The sequence below is a fragment of the Lissotriton vulgaris genome, chromosome 9, assembly GCF_964263255.1.
Source record: "Lissotriton vulgaris chromosome 9, aLisVul1.2, whole genome shotgun sequence".
Classification (NCBI taxonomy): Eukaryota; Metazoa; Chordata; class Amphibia; order Caudata; family Salamandridae; genus Lissotriton; species Lissotriton vulgaris.
Genome location: NC_141697.1, coordinates 1,235,580,118 through 1,235,599,813, shown reverse-complemented (window position 1 = coordinate 1,235,599,813; position 19,696 = coordinate 1,235,580,118). Strand labels below are relative to the sequence as shown.

The 19,696-nt window shown below is 49.0% G+C and overlaps 1 protein-coding gene and 1 pseudogene across 9 annotated transcripts in view; one reads left to right on the top strand and one right to left on the bottom strand.

Annotated features, from left to right (window-relative positions):
- The window catches only part of SETD5 (SET domain containing 5), a 312,866-nt gene that overhangs the window by 177,692 nt on the left and 115,478 nt on the right, over positions 1–19,696 (top strand). For all 9 annotated transcript variants that reach the window (XM_086939390.1, XM_086939391.1, XM_086939387.1 and 6 more), the window contains 2 exons: positions 5,182–5,505; positions 5,750–5,992. In XM_086939390.1, the coding sequence (XP_086795516.1) occupies positions 5,182–5,505; positions 5,750–5,992 (567 nt within the window). The remainder of the gene's footprint in view (positions 1–5,181; positions 5,506–5,749; positions 5,993–19,696) is intronic.
- On the bottom strand, positions 12,805–14,612 carry LOC147693144 (uncharacterized; annotated as a pseudogene).

Sequence of the window (19,696 nt, the reverse complement as noted above, 5' to 3'; positions counted from 1 at the left end):
TTAAGCATCAGATAAAAAATCTTTCAGGTACGTACGTTTTTAAATATAAATTCTTTTCAGTTCATAAAATACACTGCAGTTTGAGTTTTGCATTGTTATCCTCTGGAAGAAAGACCGGGTGCAGCGTGCAAAACAACATTGGGGCCTAGTGTAAGTCTATGGAGATCGGTCACTGTGAAAAGAGGCTGCAGGCTCTGTCCAGGAGGCCAGTCGGACTGAACCAGCAACTATGCTCAGACCGTGTGCTGTTCTGGGACATTGGGACAGCTTTGGTACTCTTCTACAGGGCCGGGGAGCGACGGGTGCAAAGCTGTCTTTAGACATGTGTTTTTTACCGGGAGCAGTCGCAGTAGAGGGGGCTTTCTTGCAATGGCTGCAGACTATGTCAGAAGGTCCACGAGGGGGTGAAACCACGCTAGTCTAGCTCTGTGGGACCTTATTGACACAGTTGGCTCACTCCGACTCAGGCTTGGAGTGACTGGTACAGTGGTGGCTTCAGGTGTCGAGGTTTGCCAGTTCCAGAGGCCTCAGTCTTTTTCTCCTCAGTTGATGCAGGAGAACAGGTCTGCTTTTCATGGGAGGTCTTGAGTCTTTATCGAAGGCAGGCAGTCCTCAGGTTCTGGCGTCAACTGCTGTAGGGCGAGTCAACTTTGGTTTCGTGTTCGATGCAGACAAGTCGTCTGGGTATGTACCAGGTCAGCTGCTGCTCTTCTCCTCTGCTTTTGCGGTTCTTCGTCGTCAGGATATGAATCTCTGGTCCAATAAAATACTGAATTTAAGGGAGTGTAGGGTTGAAGCCAATGGGCAATTTACCCTTGTGGTCACTAAACCCCCTATATGACCACTGCTTGTGGGAGGTGGGAATAACCCGTCCCAGAATTCCTAAGTAGGCCAACACAAAGATAGCTACTTCTGAAATTTGGTGTCCACCTCAGTTTAGCTCATCTTAGTGGTGGTACTAGCCTTGGGGTGTCAAGCCTACCTAATTTTCCCAACTGCCCGGGTGCTCTGGAAAAAGGGGTTGGCTTCCTCACCTGTGAGGGGGAGCCAGATTTGCATTTCAAATTTTGAGGCTTGCTGTCCAAGGAACACTAATCAGCAGGTCCTCCTGTGTGGACGGGTTGTGACACCCTCTTCCAGACAGGCTTTTGTTCTCTCTCTCATGAGATCAAAAGGCTCTCACCCTAGGATGTCAGAACGGTGTACTTGGTGGCAGGCTGGCAGAAACCAGTCGGGGAGCAAACCAGAGGCTGGTAGGATTTCAGGGGCATCTCTAAGGTCTAATGGTAAATTCAACACTGGCATTAGTGTGAGTTTATCAATACGAAATGTTCGATACAAAACATCCCTATTTTTAGTGTGAACACTTCATGTAGCTGGGGAACTTGTTTTCAACAGTTTCCAGTACATGTCTTAAGATGGCTTCCCTCGTCAATTGTAGTTGCAGTAATAGTACTGACCAGCACAGGGGCATATCTGCTCATGCAAGTATGTCCTCGCATGTAATATTCAGCACCCCACCTTTGGACGGTTAGGCCTGCTGTAGGGGGTGACTTATAAATATTACATACAGTGGTAGGGACTTGGCACACATGGATGTGCGATGGGTCCGAAGTTTAATTTTGTCTGCACCAAAACAAGGAGCCTACAATGGCAGTCTTGCATGTGCTTGGTGAGGGATCCCCTAGGGTGGCACAATTTGTGCTGCAGCCTTTAGGGACAATCTTAAGTTCCTGAGGCCCTAGGTACCAGGGTTACCACTTACTGGAGACTTGCAGGAGGAGCCAACGTTTTTGCCATTTGGAGGAAACAGTTGCACTGTTTTGGAGAAAGAACACTGGGACTGGGTACCTGGATAGCAGGGACCTAGTGCACTTCAGTCAAAGTTGCATCAAATTACCAGGCAAAGCGAGGGGACTGCAGCAAAAACCCAGTTTCATACACTGGGAGGGTTGGTGTTAGGAATAATGGTGAGTAGGAAATAAAGGGGATTCCTCCTAGTGAAGGCAGTTTCAAACTAATGCCAGTTTGTGACAGGCCAAAGAATGGTTTACTTTTGTTTTGTCTACATCGGAAACACAAATTATTTTTTGATATCATGTTCTAGTTACTTGGCTACTTTTGAGCGAGCTCCTAAACCCTTGGTATGTAGGCGATTAATCCTATATCCAGCACCATTCGTGTATGCATTTGTTAGCTGAGCATAATGCTAGAATATATCAAGTTTATTTATTTATGTTTTGGAACTCATAACAGAGGTCCACATAAAATCATCAAACAATAGCATTACAATATACAAAGAACAAAACTAGTATATTTCCATAAAACTTTTAAAGAAGTTAAAAATTGTACAACAAAACCTCTCATTTGGTGGATTACAAAAAGCTTCCAATAGAGCAGAAGCCCCCTACAGCAGGCCTAACCGTCCTAAGGTAGGGTGCTGAATATTACGTGCGAGGACATACTTGCATGAGCAGATATGCCCCTGTGCTGGTCAGTACTATTACTGCAACTACAATTGACGAGGGAAGCCATCAATGGTTTTAACCATTTAAGGCTATGTTTTTTTAGAGCTGGACTAACAAATAACACATGATTAACATCCTGTTTAAATTTGTTGCAAAAATTACACATTACTGAAGAACCATACCATTTTGACAATAAAACATTTAAAGGGAGTAGGTCCTGCCTCAGGAGAAACAGTAAACGACGTACCCCATGGGGAAGATTCCAGGAAATGTAAGGTTGAGGAATTCTAATTTGATAATGGTTAATAATTGGTAGAGGCCCTCTTTTTACCGTGAGAGCCTCTTTGTCTAGATCAAAACTTAGATTCCATGAGGCTAATTTTAGAGTCAGTTTTAACTGATATGCAGATAACGAGATGAGTGTCAATTCGTCTAATTTCAGTAATTTAACTGCTAGTCTAAAATTCTTTACAATTGTGGTGTACTCTTTTAAGGGTCTGAGAAGTTCTTTTTGAATCCAATATCTTAGGGTACCAGGTTCGCCATTCGCCAAGCTGGAGACCCACCGTACTACCCCAGCAAGGCCCTGGACCCAGGCACTACGTATACCGAATTCCAACCTAAAAGCCGCTATATTACATGCAGTGTTAACCATACACAATGTCCGTAAAATCTTCCCCTCTGTGGTGTTCAGAAAGCCCCATTTCCCCACTTCGAGTAATTCTATGCCCTATAGTAAGGAGGACAGGACTTTAGCTCTGAAGACCTCCAATAGGTGGGAAAAATTCCTCTGGCCGGTGGATCTATAGAGGGTATTTAAACCCCTCTCGTGAGACATTGCCTTCCGAACATTGTTGGCTATATGGCCCTTATCACTCAGTGTGCTAGAAATTATTTTCCCTAGAAAAGTATAAGATTCAACAACTTCCAATCCAAGACCCCCTATGTTCCAGAAAAAACTCCCATGTTTTTGTTTTTTCCTTCCTACTAAACACATGACTTCACTCTTGGAAACATTTATCCTTAAGTGGTGCGTTTCTGCAAATCCGTGAAGAGCTTGCAGCCGATTATTCAGTCCAGTGGGGGTCAAATCCAAAATTATGTCTTCTGCATATAACAGACATGCTATTAGTTTGCCCCCCAAAGTCGGGGCAATACCAACACTTGACTAAAGAGTTTGTGGAAGATCAGCTAAGTATAAGGAAAACAATAGTGGTGCCAGCAGACACCCCTGCTTTAGCCCTTTGGCAGACGGGATAGCTTGGGAGAGGCCCCTTTCCCCTCACAAAAGCACTTTGCACCAAGTATCAGAGTGGAGCTCTCAGACCAAGTCTAAGAGTTCAGATGGCATTCCCAGGTCCGATAACTTTCTCCACAACAGAGGACGATCCACCTTGTCAAAGGCCGTGGAGAAATCTATGAATCCTGCATATATTCTCCCTCCACGGAGTATGATGTATTTCTCTGATAACACTTGTAGGACGGTCAAATTGTCCATATTGCCATGCTTTTTTCGAAACCCCGTCTGCTCAAACAGAAGTACATTATTCTCGGCTACCCAATCATTAATTAATTGCAAAAGACATCTAGCAAAAATGTTTCTGAAGGCGTCGAGGAGGGCGATCTGTCGATAGTTTTGGGGAGCATTTCTGTCTCCCTTCTTATACAGGGGGACCAGAATGCTGCCCTTCCAAGAAGGAGGAATTACGGCGTGCAAGAAACAAAATTTAAACACGGGAAAGAGGATCTTGCTCCAGATAACGCTATTCTTTTTTAGTACAGAGATAGGGAGCTCATCCGGACCCATTGCTCCAGAAGAACGCATACCCTTGATGGCTAGTTCAATAGTTTTGTCAGAGTGTGGAGGCGATTAATCATATATCCAGCACCATTTGTGTATGCATTTGTTATCTGAGCATAATGCTAGAAGCAAAGTGACACTTTGGAGATTTTGCATCTCAAGCCTCTTTATAGGCAAATGAGAAGGTCAGAGGAGTGGTTCCCGAGTGTGTTTGTGTAATGTTCTCTTTTTGGAGAAATTGTAGGAAAGCATGTAGTGCAGCACCTTCCAGTCCATTTCTTCTTCTTGTTTTCCTAATGTGAAATAGATTATATTCACTTTTTTTTATCAACCGCCTATTTTCCTGAAGAACCACATGCTTAAAAGGCAGGAATGTCGATGTTCCAGTGCCCTGTCTGTGGCGTTGTCATGCACTTGTGTGAACGCCCAGTAGGCTTTCTCTTTTTTAACTTGCAATGAATATGAATCAAATTGCAAAACCAGTGTTTCTGGATGAAAGATTTTTTTTCCTGTTATTGACAGTACTTTTTGTGTGATCTTTTATACATGCGTTGACTCTCTACAATGGTGCATGTGATGAACTAGTAAATTTGTCAGCGACATGACACAGTGAAAGGGCAAGATATCTAGCATGTCCCAGGTTGGTACTGGTCCTAAATAGCTGCTACTCAAGTGTTCGAGAAACAAGTTGGCTAGAAGCTTTGTTGAATTTTGCTAATGTTTCATTTGTATATACGTGTGTATCTGTGCTCTTTTATTATACAAATAAACGTATATATCATTTCATGTTCTATATCGCAGTGACTGCACCACGTGGGTGTCTTGCTACAGAGTCCTTTTGTGAAGATAAAAGTAAAGCCTTTTATATCAAGTGTGTGCTATCTGTTTTGATTTAAATGTTTGTCCATTTAGGAGGCTGCGGCTGAAAAACTGACACCTAAACCAGGCCCAGCAAAGTCTACCCGACCAAGGCCCAAGAGCAGAATGTCCCGATACCGCAGCAACTCTGCACAGAGATTAAGGCGGCAGAAACAGCAGGCAGTCTCCCAGCAGCCTGAGCCAGACCAGACTATTGCAGATGAGGGGGGCACGACTGTGGATCCAGCCGCAGCAGAGACTAGCAGCACAGAGGGGGTGGGAGCTAGTGGGCAATTACCAGGTGCAGAGACTCCGACATCCTTAGTGGCTGGACCCCAGGCTAACCGATCTGCTATGAAGGTTCCAAAAACAAAAAAGGTGCGTTGATTGTTCTCTCAGCTGTAAGCCATGGCAACGAAACATTGAGCGTGTGTTATTGACATGATTGACTCGTATATTCTGTGGCCATTTTAAGACTACTTCTGCTCCAGTTGATACTGTCCCTCTGCTCTTTTTCTTTAGTAACGTGGTCATGCTAGTTCTGATGACTTTGATTCCATCTAGATATTTTCACCTGTGTGAAACATTGGGTCTTCCTCTGATGTTGCCCTTTCTTTCTCAGTATTTAGTTACGGAATGGCTGAATGACAAGGCAGAGAAGCCGGATTGCCCCATTGAGTGTCCTTTGCGCATCACCACAGATCCCACAGTTCTTGCAACAACCCTTAACATGCTGCCTGGCCTAAGCCATTCTCCTTTAATCTGCACAACCCCCAAGCACTACATCCGCTTTGGATCGCCCTTTATCCCTGAACGACGTAGGCGACCTTTCGTAGTGGATGGTACCTATGGCTCCTGTAAAAAGGTGAATATGTGTCTCCAGCATATTTCTGCATTTTTCATGTTTGTTGACGAGTGTGCATCGCTGAGGGGGGCTTGTGCTCATAAATTATATTCAAAGCATTCAAGTCTTTTGTGGGGGGGGTGTAAAAAAATAAAATATATCTATGTGTGTGTTCTGGAAAAAAATAAAGGTTACAGGGACATCTAGTTAGGCTCAGATTTTACTCGTACAACATCATAGAAATTCAGCAGTTATTTACTTGAGCTAACCATAACTTATGCCCCCTTATGACTTCACATTACATCATTCATTAGATGGTCAGTGAAACCACTGATGACATCATACCATGAGTGTTTCTTAAACGTTTGAGACTTAAAGATATATACTAAGCTACAGCGTAAAGTAAAATGTAATTATTTCTGTGTTAGTAATTAGTCATACTATTTCTAACATCTTGTGAGTGGCTGTGTGACTATCCTTGTATCATCGGAGTCGCTGTATGAGTGGCTTTATGGATGTCCTGGCGGGATTGTGAGTAGCTGTATGAGTGACTGAATGGCTTTGTGAGTGACTGTAGGAAAGTGCCCCTTTTTGTGTGGTCACCCCTCAACTTTTTGCCAGATACCTGATGACAACTTGACTGAGTTTGTGCAGGAAACCTGCTATCCAGCACCTGTGCTCTTTCTCAAAACTGTACCTTTGTACCCACAATTGGCACACCTCTGTGACACCTGTAAGTCCCTTGTAAAAGGGACCCTGGTACCAATGGCCTTGTGACCAGAGAGGGCCTCTGAGGACAGCATCATGCATCGTGCCATCTTCAGAGACCCCTCGCCTTAACCACCCCGCCCCCCGCTCCTCCCCCGCCAATGCAGACTGATTTTTTTTTTTTTGTGCAGACCAAACTAGTCTACATGGCACCCATCACCAAACTAAAGAGTCAACTTGGCACCCATCCCTGGGTGCCATGCCCAACAACACTGTCTGTGGCATGGGTAAGCCACCCCTCTAGCAAGTCTTACAGCCCTAAAGGCAGGATGCACCATACCCAGGTGAAGGCATAGCTGCAAGTGCAAGAGGCGCCAAGAGATCCCTTGGGGGATGATTTGTGCGCCTTAAAAATGAGTTTAATAATAATAATATGCCACTACAGTTTCTGTGCCATTCACAGACGTAAGTGCAGTGAAGGCATTTTGAGTACAAGGGCTTTGAGTTTGTCTACACAAACGCCACAGCTCCATGATGGCTTTACTGAAGTTTGGGAGGTTTGGTATCAAACTTCCCAGCACAATTACCCACACTGGTGCCAGTGTTGCATTTAATGAAAAATGCAAAAAGATGGCATTTTAGAGATGCTATCTGAAAAATGATCAACTCTGGTGTGGTTGCTGACTGGCTTCCCGCCATCTGCCACCGCCAGACAGGTTTTTGGACCCCTGGGTAGAGAGCCCCCGCTCTCTATTTCCAGAAACAAAGCACATCCTGGGCAGAGGTGCTGTGTGAGAAGTTGGCCTGATATGCAGTGCTCACTATTCTAGTGATCACTATGTATCAGTCCAAACAACCCTTATTGATGATTGGTTGTAAGTCAACCTTATAGACCAGCTATCCTAGTAGCGTGGATACGAGCAGTCTTCGGGCTAAACTCTAGAGGGCGTGTTAAGCCAGCTGTTATACCATCACATATACCCCTTGAACACCAAGTGAAAGGACACCACACAAGTGTTATGAAAATAAACAGTGTATTTATTTAGATCACAACAGCCCTGTACTCTTTGAGGACAGGGTACTAAGCACACAACAAAACTCTTACGAAAATACTTTAAGTTGCACAATTTACACAGATGCCCGAGGGGCACGAAAAACCATATACTCTAAAAGTGGAATGCGAAATTACTAGCAGGTAAGTACTGAACTAATAGGCTTTGGAATCGCTAGGACTACGTTACTGAACCTTCAGATTACTAGTAGGAGGCCTAGGGGACTCGGGTGCAGAGTGTGCACTCCCACCCGGGATGCGGGACAAAGTCTATGGGAGCTAGTAAAAGGCAAAGTTAGTGTTCTCGGGCGAACCCGATAAGGTAGATCGAAAACGACAGTGGATCTGGACCCTTGGATAGTGAGGCTATGCTGGGGCACCGAAATGCCGAAGTTACCTAGCCCAGGGGCTCCAGCTGCATAGGTCTGAAAAGACGTCGGGAATCCTTGTTGACGAACCAGGAGCCTGAAGAAAGAAGTTGCTGGCAGGCGACCAGTGAAGATTGTTCGAAGTGATCCAAGCCTGGATCGAAGATGGATGACACCTGAAACCAGAGGGGACCAAGTTCTTAATCACTAGCCAGTGATTGTGTGGGCACCAGCATGGCACCGGGCAAAGTCACCTCGACCAGGTGAGTGGGCGACGCTGGGCTCTGCAGTCTCACGGACCAGGAGGCGTTGTCGGCGACCAGGATGGAGGTGCGAGCTGTCCCACGATGGTTGATGCTGTCGACGTCACTGGACCCAGGATTGGGGCAACAAGTCTTGGCAAATTCAAGCCCACGCGGTGGACCTAAAATGGCGTCTGGAGTGGACCAGGAGGGTCCGGGGTGCTCCTCTTTTGGAAGGGAGCAAGGGCCAGTCTGGAGCAACCAGACCAGCAGTGGTGATGTCGTCGGTCATCGTCGGGAAGGCCACAAGCCAGTGGGCTAGTAGCCAGACAACGCGGTGAGCAGCAAAAAGCAGAAGGGCCCCACGCAGATCTCGTGGATGCTGGGAGGCTGGACTTCGGTGCTGGAGCTGCTCAGGGTCAGGGCTTCTCGGACCCCAAAGCACTCACCAGAGGATCCCTCGGCGGTCGTGCTGGATAGAAGTCGTGCAGTTCTGATGATGGCCGGTCCCTCGAGGTCTTGTTGCACCTACGGTTCTCAGCTTAGCTGTAGAGGTAGGTAGAGGTCAGAGGTGCCAGGGAAGCCGGGTCTCGTCGAGCTGGTCAGTCGGATTCCGGAGGAAGGACGTGCAGCAAACCGCAGAGTTGTTGATGGTGCCTGCAGGTGCAGGGTGACTACTCCTTAGCCACAAGGGAAAAATCTTGAGAAGAAGCCGAGAGTTCCTTTCGTAGAAAGTAGTTTCTTGATTCAAAGATGATCTAATTTGGAAGGGTTCCCGCTCCTACCTTTATCCTAAAGAAAGGGGTGGGTACGCGACTAGGTCCTGCCCTAGGGGTGGGACCAGGAAGGGGGATGGTTACACCCCTCTCCCATGCCGGACTTTCCCCAGGCCAGGGGCTCGTGTGCCCCTGGAACTGGTTCTAGCCGGCAGATGCGTAGTGAGCACCGGGGTGCCACTTGTAGTCACCTTCCTGTAAAGCCCTGCCTACCCAGGATTCACAAAACCCTGTCTGGGATGGTGCTAGCACCGCCCCTGACAAGAAACCCGTTGTCCAAGCTCCCCTCGCTGGAAGAACTCCCAGCTGCAGGGGGTCAGACTCGTGTCTGTGGTGGCAACATCCATTTTGTGATGCTGAGGCTTGAGTTAACTTTAACCGGGTGTCGTCGTGGGGTAGGGGCGGACCGGAATAACAGGCGTGGAGGCCGTATATAGTGAGCGATGTCTATTTATTAGGGGGTGCACAAAGTCAAGGGTAGACCAGAGTCTGGGAGGGGGTGTCCCCGTTGTGGAAGGTCCGTAGTCACAGGTCCCACAGATAGCTCCTGTAGGTGCTTGGATAGCACAGATGGTGGTAGAGGTGCCGTCGTCCAACAGGGGGCTCTGGATCCCTCCTCGGGTGGTGGTTCCTCGGAGGCGTGCAAGGAGAGATAAAGAAAGGACCGTTAGTCCGACCGTTCCAAACGGTATGGATACCTAATGCCGTCACCGGGAGTGCGTAAGAGAAGGCAGACAGTGAGGGAGGGGGTAGGGTAGAATACGATCGGGAAAGAAGAGGAGGGTGTTGGAGGATAGAGGCAGTGCAAGGAATATCATACAAGTGCCAGCTCGTGAAGAGGTGCTTTACTTAATGTACAGTGGTCAGGGTGGCTTTAATATAATACACAGTGCTCAGTGATTCCAAGAGGGGGGGGGGTTTGTGTGGGCAGTTTACGCTAGGGTGATTCACACTTTATCTACACAGGAGGGGGATGTTACTCACATGGTCCCGCCGTAGCTCTCCCGTGAGCTACGGCCGCTCTCCAGCGTCCTCCACAGGACTCCACCAGTCCTCCGTCCAGACCTCATCGTCTTCTCCTTCTCCGTTCCGCTCTGCAGGGGTGCCGCCGTCCGTCTTCTGCCACGATCCGAACTCTCCGCACACCAGGCCGTTGTTGGTTTCTCCTTTTCTGTCGTCCGCCGTGGGGTAGGGGGTGGGACTTCCGGGGTCACTCGGGAGTCCTTCCGGTTTCTGGTCGTTCCGGATTGGGTCCTGCAAGGAGGAAGAAAACAATGGTGTCCGGGGTGCCAGGGACGCCGTCTGATCGATCCGGGAGCTTCGGGATCCCGAGGGAACCATCGGGTTAGGTACGGTAGGGGCCGCCTTCTCTTCACATCCCCTTTCCCTAGCTGTCCTTCCTGTAGGGGGAGGGTATCTTGAAAGGTAATCGGCGTTACCCTGTTCAACGGCTTTCCGGTGCAGTGTTTTGAACCTGTAGGGTTGGAGGGACAAGAACCAACGTAACACCCGATCATTGTGTCCTTTATTGCGGGCCATCCATTCCAAGGGAGCGTGGTCGGTATACAGGATGAATTCCCGTCCCTCTAGATAGTAGCGTAGGCTATCTATCGCCCATTTTATGGCCAGTGCCTCTTTTTCTACGACCGCGTAGTTCATCTCCCTTGGAAACAATTTGCGGCTTAGAAATAGGATGGGTCGTTCGTCTCCATTGCGGTCACGTTGGGACAGCACAGCCCCCAAACCTTGATCAGACGCATCGGTCTGGAGGATGAACGGCAGATTATAGTCCGGACTGATAAGGACAGGATCCGACAGCAAGGAATGTTTCAGGAGGTGGAAAGCTTTTAACATACGGGTATTGGGGTGTTTTAGTGCCTCTTCGGCCTTTGTTGATTTTTTTAGGAGATCGGTTAGGGGGGCAGCCGTCTGGGAAAAGTCAGGGATAAATCTCCTGTAGTATCCCAATAGACCGAGGAATGCACGTAGCTCTTTTCTTGTTTTTGGAAAGGGGATGGCTTGGATGGCTGTGATTTTATTGTTCTGTGGCCGGATCAGTCCCTCGCCTAACAGATAACCCAGATACTTAACGGTTTGAGCCGCCAGGGTGGTTTTTGCTGAGTTGATGCTGAACCCGTATGAACCCAAGGATGATATGACTTTATGTAGGTGATGCAGGTGTTGCTGCCAGTCATCACTGTAGATGATTATATCATCCAAATATGCTCCTGCATACCGGGAATGTGGTTGCAGGACTAGGTTCATGGCTCTTTGAAAAGTCGCGGGAGCGCCGTGAAGGCCGAAGGGCATCATTGTGAATTGATAGAGGCCGTCCGGAGTAGAAAAGGCTGTTTTCTTCTTATCTTCGTCCCTCAATGGGATCTGCCAGTACCCCTTGCAGAGGTCCAGCGTACTGATGTACTTCGCCCGTCCTAGTCGTTCGATCATTTCATCGACACGAGGGAGCAGGTACGTATCAAAGGAGGAGATTTTGTTTACCTCCCTGAAGTCGATACAGAATCGGATTGATCCATCCGGCTTAGGCACTAGTACAATGGGGGAATTCCAGCTACTGACTGACGGTTCTATGACGCCGAGGCGCATCATCTGTACTATCTCTTCTTGGATGACTGTCCTACGTGCTTCCAGGGCCCGATAGGGTCTTTGACGTACCGTTTTCCCGGGCTCGGTTATGATGGAATGTTCAATTACCGAGGTGCGACCCGGGGAGGTAGAGAAGATCTTTTGTAATGATTGTAGGGAAGCCCGTAGATCCTGTCTTTGGTTTTCGGGGAGATCGGGATCAATGCATGCCTCATAAGACAACTCTAGTTCGGGACTGGTACCAGTTAGAACAGGGAGAGGCCCGACTCAGGCCTTCAGCAGATTCACGTGGTAAATCTGTGTAACATGGCGGATGGGATCAGTTTCCACCTCGTAGGTGACCGGGGTTACTTGTCGCAAGACAGAAAACGGGCCCTGCCATTGTCCCAGTAGTTTGTGGTCCGAGAATGGAATCAAGAGAAGGACCAGGTCACCCGGGGCAAAAGATCGGGGTTTGGTACTTTTGTCGTACTGTTGTTTCTGATGGGCTTGTGCAATCGTCATATTCTGCCTGACTATGTCTCGTATTTGACCCAAGTGTGTTTTAAGGTTCTCTACATACTCAGGGAGGGGTCTGGTCCGGTCGGGTTCGGCCTCCCAGGCTTCTTTAGCCATATCCAACAGGGTTCTTGGGGGTCGCCCATATAGGAGCTCGTAGGGCGAATAGCCAGTGCTGCTCTGCACCTTGCAGCGGATCGCAAACCGAGCCAGGGGTAGCATCTCCTCCCACCTTCGGCTCTCGAGGGCCAACAGTTTTTTCAGGGTACTCTTGAGAGTGGCGTTGTAGCGCTCCACCAACCCGTCTGTCTGCGGGTGGTAAGCGGAGGTCCTTATCTGCTTAATACCGAGTCGTGAACACACCTGCCTCATTGTGGACACGAAGGGGGTTCCCTGGTCAGTCAATATCTCCCTAGGGAAGCCTACCCTAGAAAAAATGGAGTTCAAGGCTTTAGCGATGTTTTGAGTTGTAGGCTGTCTTAGGGGTACAGCTTCAGGGAAGCGGGTGGCGTAATCGACCAGTACTAAAGCGTATCGACAACCAGTTCTGGAGGGTAACAGAGGGCCTATAATGTCCATCCCTACTCTACTGAAGGGTACATCAATCAAGGGTAGAGGCTGTAGGGGTACTCTCGGTGGTCGATACCGGCTATTTTTTTGACAAACCGGGCATGCACGGCAATACAGTTTTATTTGTTGGTAGACCCCTGGCCAATAGAATTTCTCCAAGATAGCCTGTCCTGTCTTCTCGTCGCTAAAGTGTCCCCCCAGCAGATGGCTATGAGCGAGAAACAACACCTTGTCTCGGAAGGGTCCCGGGATCAGTAGCTGGGGTGGTTGTTGTGCCCCTCCCTTCCTGTACAGTAGGCCGTTCTTTCGGAAGAAATAGGGACCTACTTGTAAAGGGTCTTCGTGGTCGAGAGCACGACTCCAGGCATCTTGAAGGACAGGATCCTCCTGTTGAGCGGCTCGGAACTCCCTGTCGGTTTCCCAGGGGTGTTCTTCCACTCTGACGGGAAGAACAGCAACATGGTTCCTTTTCTCTTTCTTCTTTTGGGTTTTCGTTTTGTGTGCTTTGCTCGAAGCCTCCTGACTTGGCTGGTCGTGTGGAAACGGGGCCTCCAACCACCACTTTTCCAGGGAGTTGGTGGTCTCATGGAGAAGACGGGGTAGTCCAGAGTAATCACTGCCCAGTATTACTTGTTCCGGGAGGGACGGAATGAGGCCAACAGTGAGCGTGGTGCCCTGGTCAGTCGGGTGTTGTACACGTACCCTGGCGGTGGGGTACAGTTTTGTATCTCCGTGCACACATTGGATTGCTACCGTACCGGTCACTGGTCCCACAGGGTTCGGTAGCTCTTGTGGACGGAGTACACTTTGTCTGCAGCCCGTATCAGCAAGGGCTAGAACAGGGTGTCCCTCAATCTGTACTGGGCAATGAAATCTAGGAGGGCTAGGATCCGTGGGGAGGCACACATAATTCCTGGCGAGACCCACCTCCATTGGTTCATCTTTCTGGGGACACACTCGCGCAATGTGCCCGTATCCTCCACAGTGATAGCACTGGGGACCGGGTGGTGGTGCCTGTGGTACAACAGGGTAAGGGAACAAAGGGGGCAGTTCCGACTTCTTGGCTAGGGGAGGTCTCGGTGTTCGGGTCCCGGTGTGGGGCTGAGACCGATGTGGATGCTCTTCTTTAGGCCTCTGAAAGTCTTGGGCGTGGCTGTAAGCGCTGGCAATTTCAACCGCACTCTCAAGGGTCAGACGGGCATGTTAGCGAACCCATTTTTGAGTGGTAGGATGTAGGGAAGCAAGGAATTGTTCCAAATATATTTTGGAGAGTATTTCTTCTTTCGTGGAGGAGGCAGGACGCAACCAGCGATCTGCCAGGTCACGGATGCGAAAAGAGAGAGCCCTTGGTGTTTCTTGAGGTCCTTCTTTGGCTTGGCGGAGCCTCACCCTGTAAGTCTCATCATCAATACCAAGCCTTTCCAAGATACAAGTTTTTATATCGGCATAGGGCGTTTGTCCTTGTACATTGGCCTGTTGATATGCCGCTTGTAATTCACCGGTAAGTAGGGGTCCTAGATAATGTCCCCAGCGGTCAGGGGGCCAAGCAGCAGCTTGGGCCAACCGCTCAGAATTGGTAAAAAAGAAGTCCGGGTCCTCTCCCGGGACGTACTTTTGAAGGACCACAGAGGGGAGGGAAGCTATAGGTCTTTGTTGGCCAAGTACATCGGTGAGCTTTCCCATAGCTTGATCCTGGGCCGCCCCCTGACCCTTCAACACGTCATGTAATTGACCTCGGTCATCTTCGGCGGTTTTTAGAAATTGTTCCATCATTTTCCCCAGTTGTTCCTGGGTCTCTGCGAGCTTCTGCACAGGGCCCTCCATGCTTCCGGGATATCCCACTTCTGACACCACCTGTCGTCGTGGGGTAGGGGCGGACCGGAATAACAGGCGTGGAGGCCGTATATAGTGAGCGATGTCTATTTATTAGGGGGTGCACAAAGTCAAGGGTAGACCAGAGTCTGGGAGGGGGTGTCCCCGTTGTGGAAGGTCCGTAGTCACAGGTCCCACAGATAGCTCCTGTAGGTGCTTGGATAGCACAGATGGTGGTAGAGGTGCCGTCGTCCAACAGGGGGCTCTGGATCCCTCCTCGGGTGGTGGTTCCTCGGTGGCGTGCAAGGAGAGATAAAGAAAGGACCGTTAGTCCGACCGTTCCAAACGGTATGGATACCGAATGCCGTCACCGGGAGTGTGTAAGAGAAGGCAGACAGTGAGGGAGGGGGTAGGGTAGAATACGATCGGGAAAGAAGAGGAGGGTGTCGGAGGATAGAGGCAGTGCAAGGAATATCATACAGGTGCCAGCTCGTGAAGAGGTGCTTTACTTAATGTACAGTGGTCAGGGTGGCTTTAATATAATACACAGTGCTCAGTGATTCCAAGAGGGGGGGGGGTTTTGTGTGGGCAGTTTACGCTAGGGTGATTCACACTTTATCTACACAGGAGGGGGATGTTACTCACATGGTCCCGCCGTAGCTCTCACGTGAGCTACGGCCGCTCTCCAGCGTCCTCCACAGGACTCCACCAGTCCTCCGTCCAGACCTCGTCGTCTTCTCCTTCTCCGTTCCGCTCTGCAGGGGTGCCGCCGTCCGTCTTCTGCCACGATCCGAACTCTCCGCACACCAGGCCGTCGTTGGTTTCTCCTTTTCTGTCGTCCGCCGTGGGGTATGGGGTGGGACTTCCTGGGTCACTCGGGAGTCCTTCCGGTTTCTGGTCGTTCCGGATTGGGTCCTGCAAGGAGGAAGAAAACAATGGTGTCCGGGGTGCCAGGGACGCCGTCTGATCGATCCGGGAGCTTCGGGATCCCGAGGGAACCATCGGGTTAGGTACGGTAGGGGCCGCCTTCTCTTCACACCGGGGTTCACAGTTACATACATGTCGTGTCCCTCTAGAAGGGTGGAATGCTAACCCCGTCGCCAGAATTGGCGAGGGGTTAGTATTCCAATTCGTATGACACCTTACTCGACATGTTTTGATAAAGAGATACCAAAGATAGCATTTAACCGCGAGGATTATAATGCACTTAAGAGTATATGGTACGCGTTATTATGGAACAGCTATTAGGACTTGGTTCCGCAAGCTGCAAACGGGCTCAGCTCATGCCAGAGCACCATTTCACACGATTCCAAGCACTCTGCCTTCAGGATTGTCAAGGCCTGCCATAGGAGTGACTGCTAGGAATCTGTGTGTCCATTTTTAGGGTTAGATATAGGTATACTATATCTAAAGCAAAGGGTGATTACACCACCTTGCCCCAGCTGTCGTGCAGCCAGTTGGGTCAGATTTAGATGGCCATCCAGGGGTGGCATAATACATGCTTCAGCCCCTGGTAGGCCCTGGGTACACCTATGCCCTGAGTTACAGGGTCTGATAAGGTGGCCCAGTACCAATTGGATAATGCACCTACGGTACACATGTCAATTTAGTGAGAGAACAGCTATCCTGTGGGTCTGATTAGCAGGCCCACAGCCAGAGAAAGTCGTAAACCAGTGAAACAAAAGCAAAAAATCTGGGTGATCATAGGATTGCAGACCCTACTCTCCTACATGCTGTGCCTCCTTTCCCAGGATGGGCAGGGTCCTTGAAAAGGGTGCATCAAAGGCCTGCTGCCTTTGTTAGCTACCCACAGCCTTTTCCTGCTATCAGCAACTGGCCCCCACCGGTTCTGAACCTCATTTTGGGCGTGAGAACGTGGCGAAACCTAGCCTGGAATGGTGGTGTGCCCACCATTGCCAACCCCACCCCAGAGGTGAGGGAGGCGAGGTGAAGCATGGATCTCAGTCCCCGCCATATTGTAGATGGGGGACCGCTCCGATCAGAAAGAGTCTTATGCCCCCCTCCCACTGGAGGTTGGCATACTAGGGCTGTACAGTATAACGAGGAAGAGCCCCCTGCTAATAGAATTAAAGTTCCTTAAGGCAGAGATCAATGAATCAGTGCAAAGACTTGAGGCAACTAACTACTATTAAACAGCACAATATTTGCAATATGCAATGAAAGAACCAGGGATGCTTTTTTTAATCCAAAAATACAAAACATGATTTTAATACTCTTCAATAAATATTACACTGAAAAACTCACTCATACAGACTCGCTCAAATCCACATGCATACCTCACATCAAAACATTCTTTTAAAAACACAATATACAGGAACAATCGCAAGAAAGTTGATATATTTTTTGAAAAGAGATCAGCTAATTTCCTTAGACGATAATTGAATGTTTCAATACAGATTCAATTAGAAGTCAAACAATCCCAAGGAGGTTTTCTTAGCATTCTTAGCACCCACTTTTGAAATGACGTCCTCTGCGCGGTGGACGTAATTTCAGAAGGAAGTATCCATGTACGGGTGGCTTTGAGTTACATCATAATACCCTTGTACAGTGTCATATCAGTGATTTTTCGCTGTACTTACCCGACTGTACCTGACCAGACAAGATTGTGTACCGATTCTTCCAACTCATTAGTTAGGAGTACAGACACTATAAGTACTATTCCCACTGATTAAAGTTCGATACCAAGCATTGTTCACATTGATCGCTGCAGAACAGAGGATATCAAGTTGTCTAAGTTGTGGCTATTCCTGATGAAGGAACATATGGTGCCTAAACGTGCATATAAATCATCGAATGTCAACTGAGTTTAGCCACACTGTTTGTCCAAATTTTAAGAAAACTTCCTTGGGATTGTTAGACTTCTAATTGAATCTGTATTGAAACATTTCAATTATCATGTTTTGTATTTTTGGATTATAAAAAGAATCCTTGGTTCTTTCGTTGCATATTGCAAATATTGTGCTGTTTTAATAGTTATTTGCTTTAAGTCTTTGCACTGATATATATTCACCCCAGGAAAGGAACCCATTGGTCCCAACCTGCACACCCTTGTAACGCTCCTAAATCTAGTATTTGGGAACACCCCTAAGCCTTGCCTCTTCAGATTTGACTTGACTAGAGGAAGGTCCGAAGAGCCATGCTGCAGAAGAAGCGAGTGACGACAACTGCTTTGGCTCCAGCCCTACTGACCTGTCTCCTGCTCTGAACCCTTTCTAATTGAAAGCGGTGTGTCCTGCAGCCAGCATCCTCCAAGAACCACAGAGACTTTGCCCTGCCTTTTAAATGAACTCTCATCTACCATGGACGCCGGTTTTGTCCAACATCAACCCAAGCATGGACTCCACATCCAGCCAAATCCGCAAATCCTCACCACTCTGCACCTGATGCCCACGGTCTGATGTTTGAGTGGCCCAATACCCCAGCAAGGTCACCCCGGCGATTCTGACCTAAGTGCCAGCCTTGGATGACCTATACACTGACCCCTCGACGCCTGCAGCCTCATCCTGAAGGGTCCCCCCCGCAAACCGTGCCCGTACCTGGTGAGAAGAATGCAACAAAAAAAGGAAACCACCGCTACAGAGTCCTGAGGTTCGCGATCAACTGTGTGCTGGTGTCCAGCAACTCTTCATTTTTATCCTCAAATCATTGGGTCCCTTATTCCAGTCTTCTGGCTCCACCCTGCAGTCCTTTTCAGTAACTGACGTCCTCCACTGGAAAGCATTGGGCTCCCGACACCTCCTGAGCACCCTGCACCGGCTGCCTGTGCGTCGCTAGCGGTGTGGACTTGGTGCCAATCTGGGACCCCTGTGCCCTGACTTTAAACCTTCGAGCTTGGCTCTTGAGACAAAGTGGCCTGCCAGTGAGCAGTCTCCAGCCATGGTGCCCTATTGACTAACTTTGGCACCCTGCACTCGGCTGTCCTAGTGCCGCTGGTGGTGCGCCTTGAGTGCCAACCTGAATCTTGGGAAATGTTGTGTTCGAGGCATGTAGGCTGCTGAATTCATATCTGTGCATAGATCGCCGCCTAGTGTTGGGTCCGGATGATTGCACATTGTTGTCCTGGAAGAGTCTTCGAAGTATCACGAGATAGGTGGCTCCTCCCCCGGACTACAGTGCGCATGGGCATCCTCTCCATCCTCAGATTGTTTTTTTCCGCCATTGGGTTCGGATGTACTTTTCTTTACTGAAGTTCGGAAACTTTGCCTAAGGCGAAAAGGCCTTCGGGGTCGTCGGTATTGTTTCGATCGGTGCAGAGTTCTTGTTCCAGTTATTCTTGAGCAGGACGTCGAGAGCCGCGTGGCCTTTCCGACACTGTAGACCGATCGTCGATGGAACGGAACCCGTTCAAACGATGCCCCCTTTGTAACTCTAAGTACCCGCACATCGATGTACACCCGGTGTGCAACAAGTGCTTATCACCAGAGCACAATGAGGACAACTGTCTAGCTTGTGCTCGATTCAGGTCGAAGAAGACGCTTAGACTCCGACGTGCAGCGAGGCAAACTATGTCGAAGCCAGCGCCCGACCCGGTGAATATCTTCGAAGAGGACGATGAGGTCGTCTAACAGCACAGCAGGCGGATCCCGGTTCGGAGCATGACCAACTATTATGAAGACGACGAGGAGAACGTCGAAGATGAAAACGTCGTCGAGGTAAGGGACGACTTATCCCCCATCGGAGCCGTTGATGATGACTCAAGCGATGAACCAGGCCCAACAGTGGGTACGGGGCCCGAAACACACTCCAAGACTTCCAAGGGCTCAGGTCGAGGCATCGCCAGAAGTCCTTAGCCAAGATCATGAAGAACATTCTATAGCCCCACGTCAAGGCCAGGCTAAGAATATATCACATGAGCCATCGGTCCAACTACTTAAAACGAAACCGAAAGCCATCGAGTCGAAAATGAAACCAAAACTGCTGAAAACAGTATTCGGATTGGAGTGCTCGAACCCATCGGAGTCGACGAAGAAAAAAGGTGTCGACGATCCTGCGGGGTCAAAAGTGAAGAGTGTCGAACCGAAGATCGGTGCGCTGAAGTCCACCATTAAAACCAAGCACGTCGAACCGACGAAGTC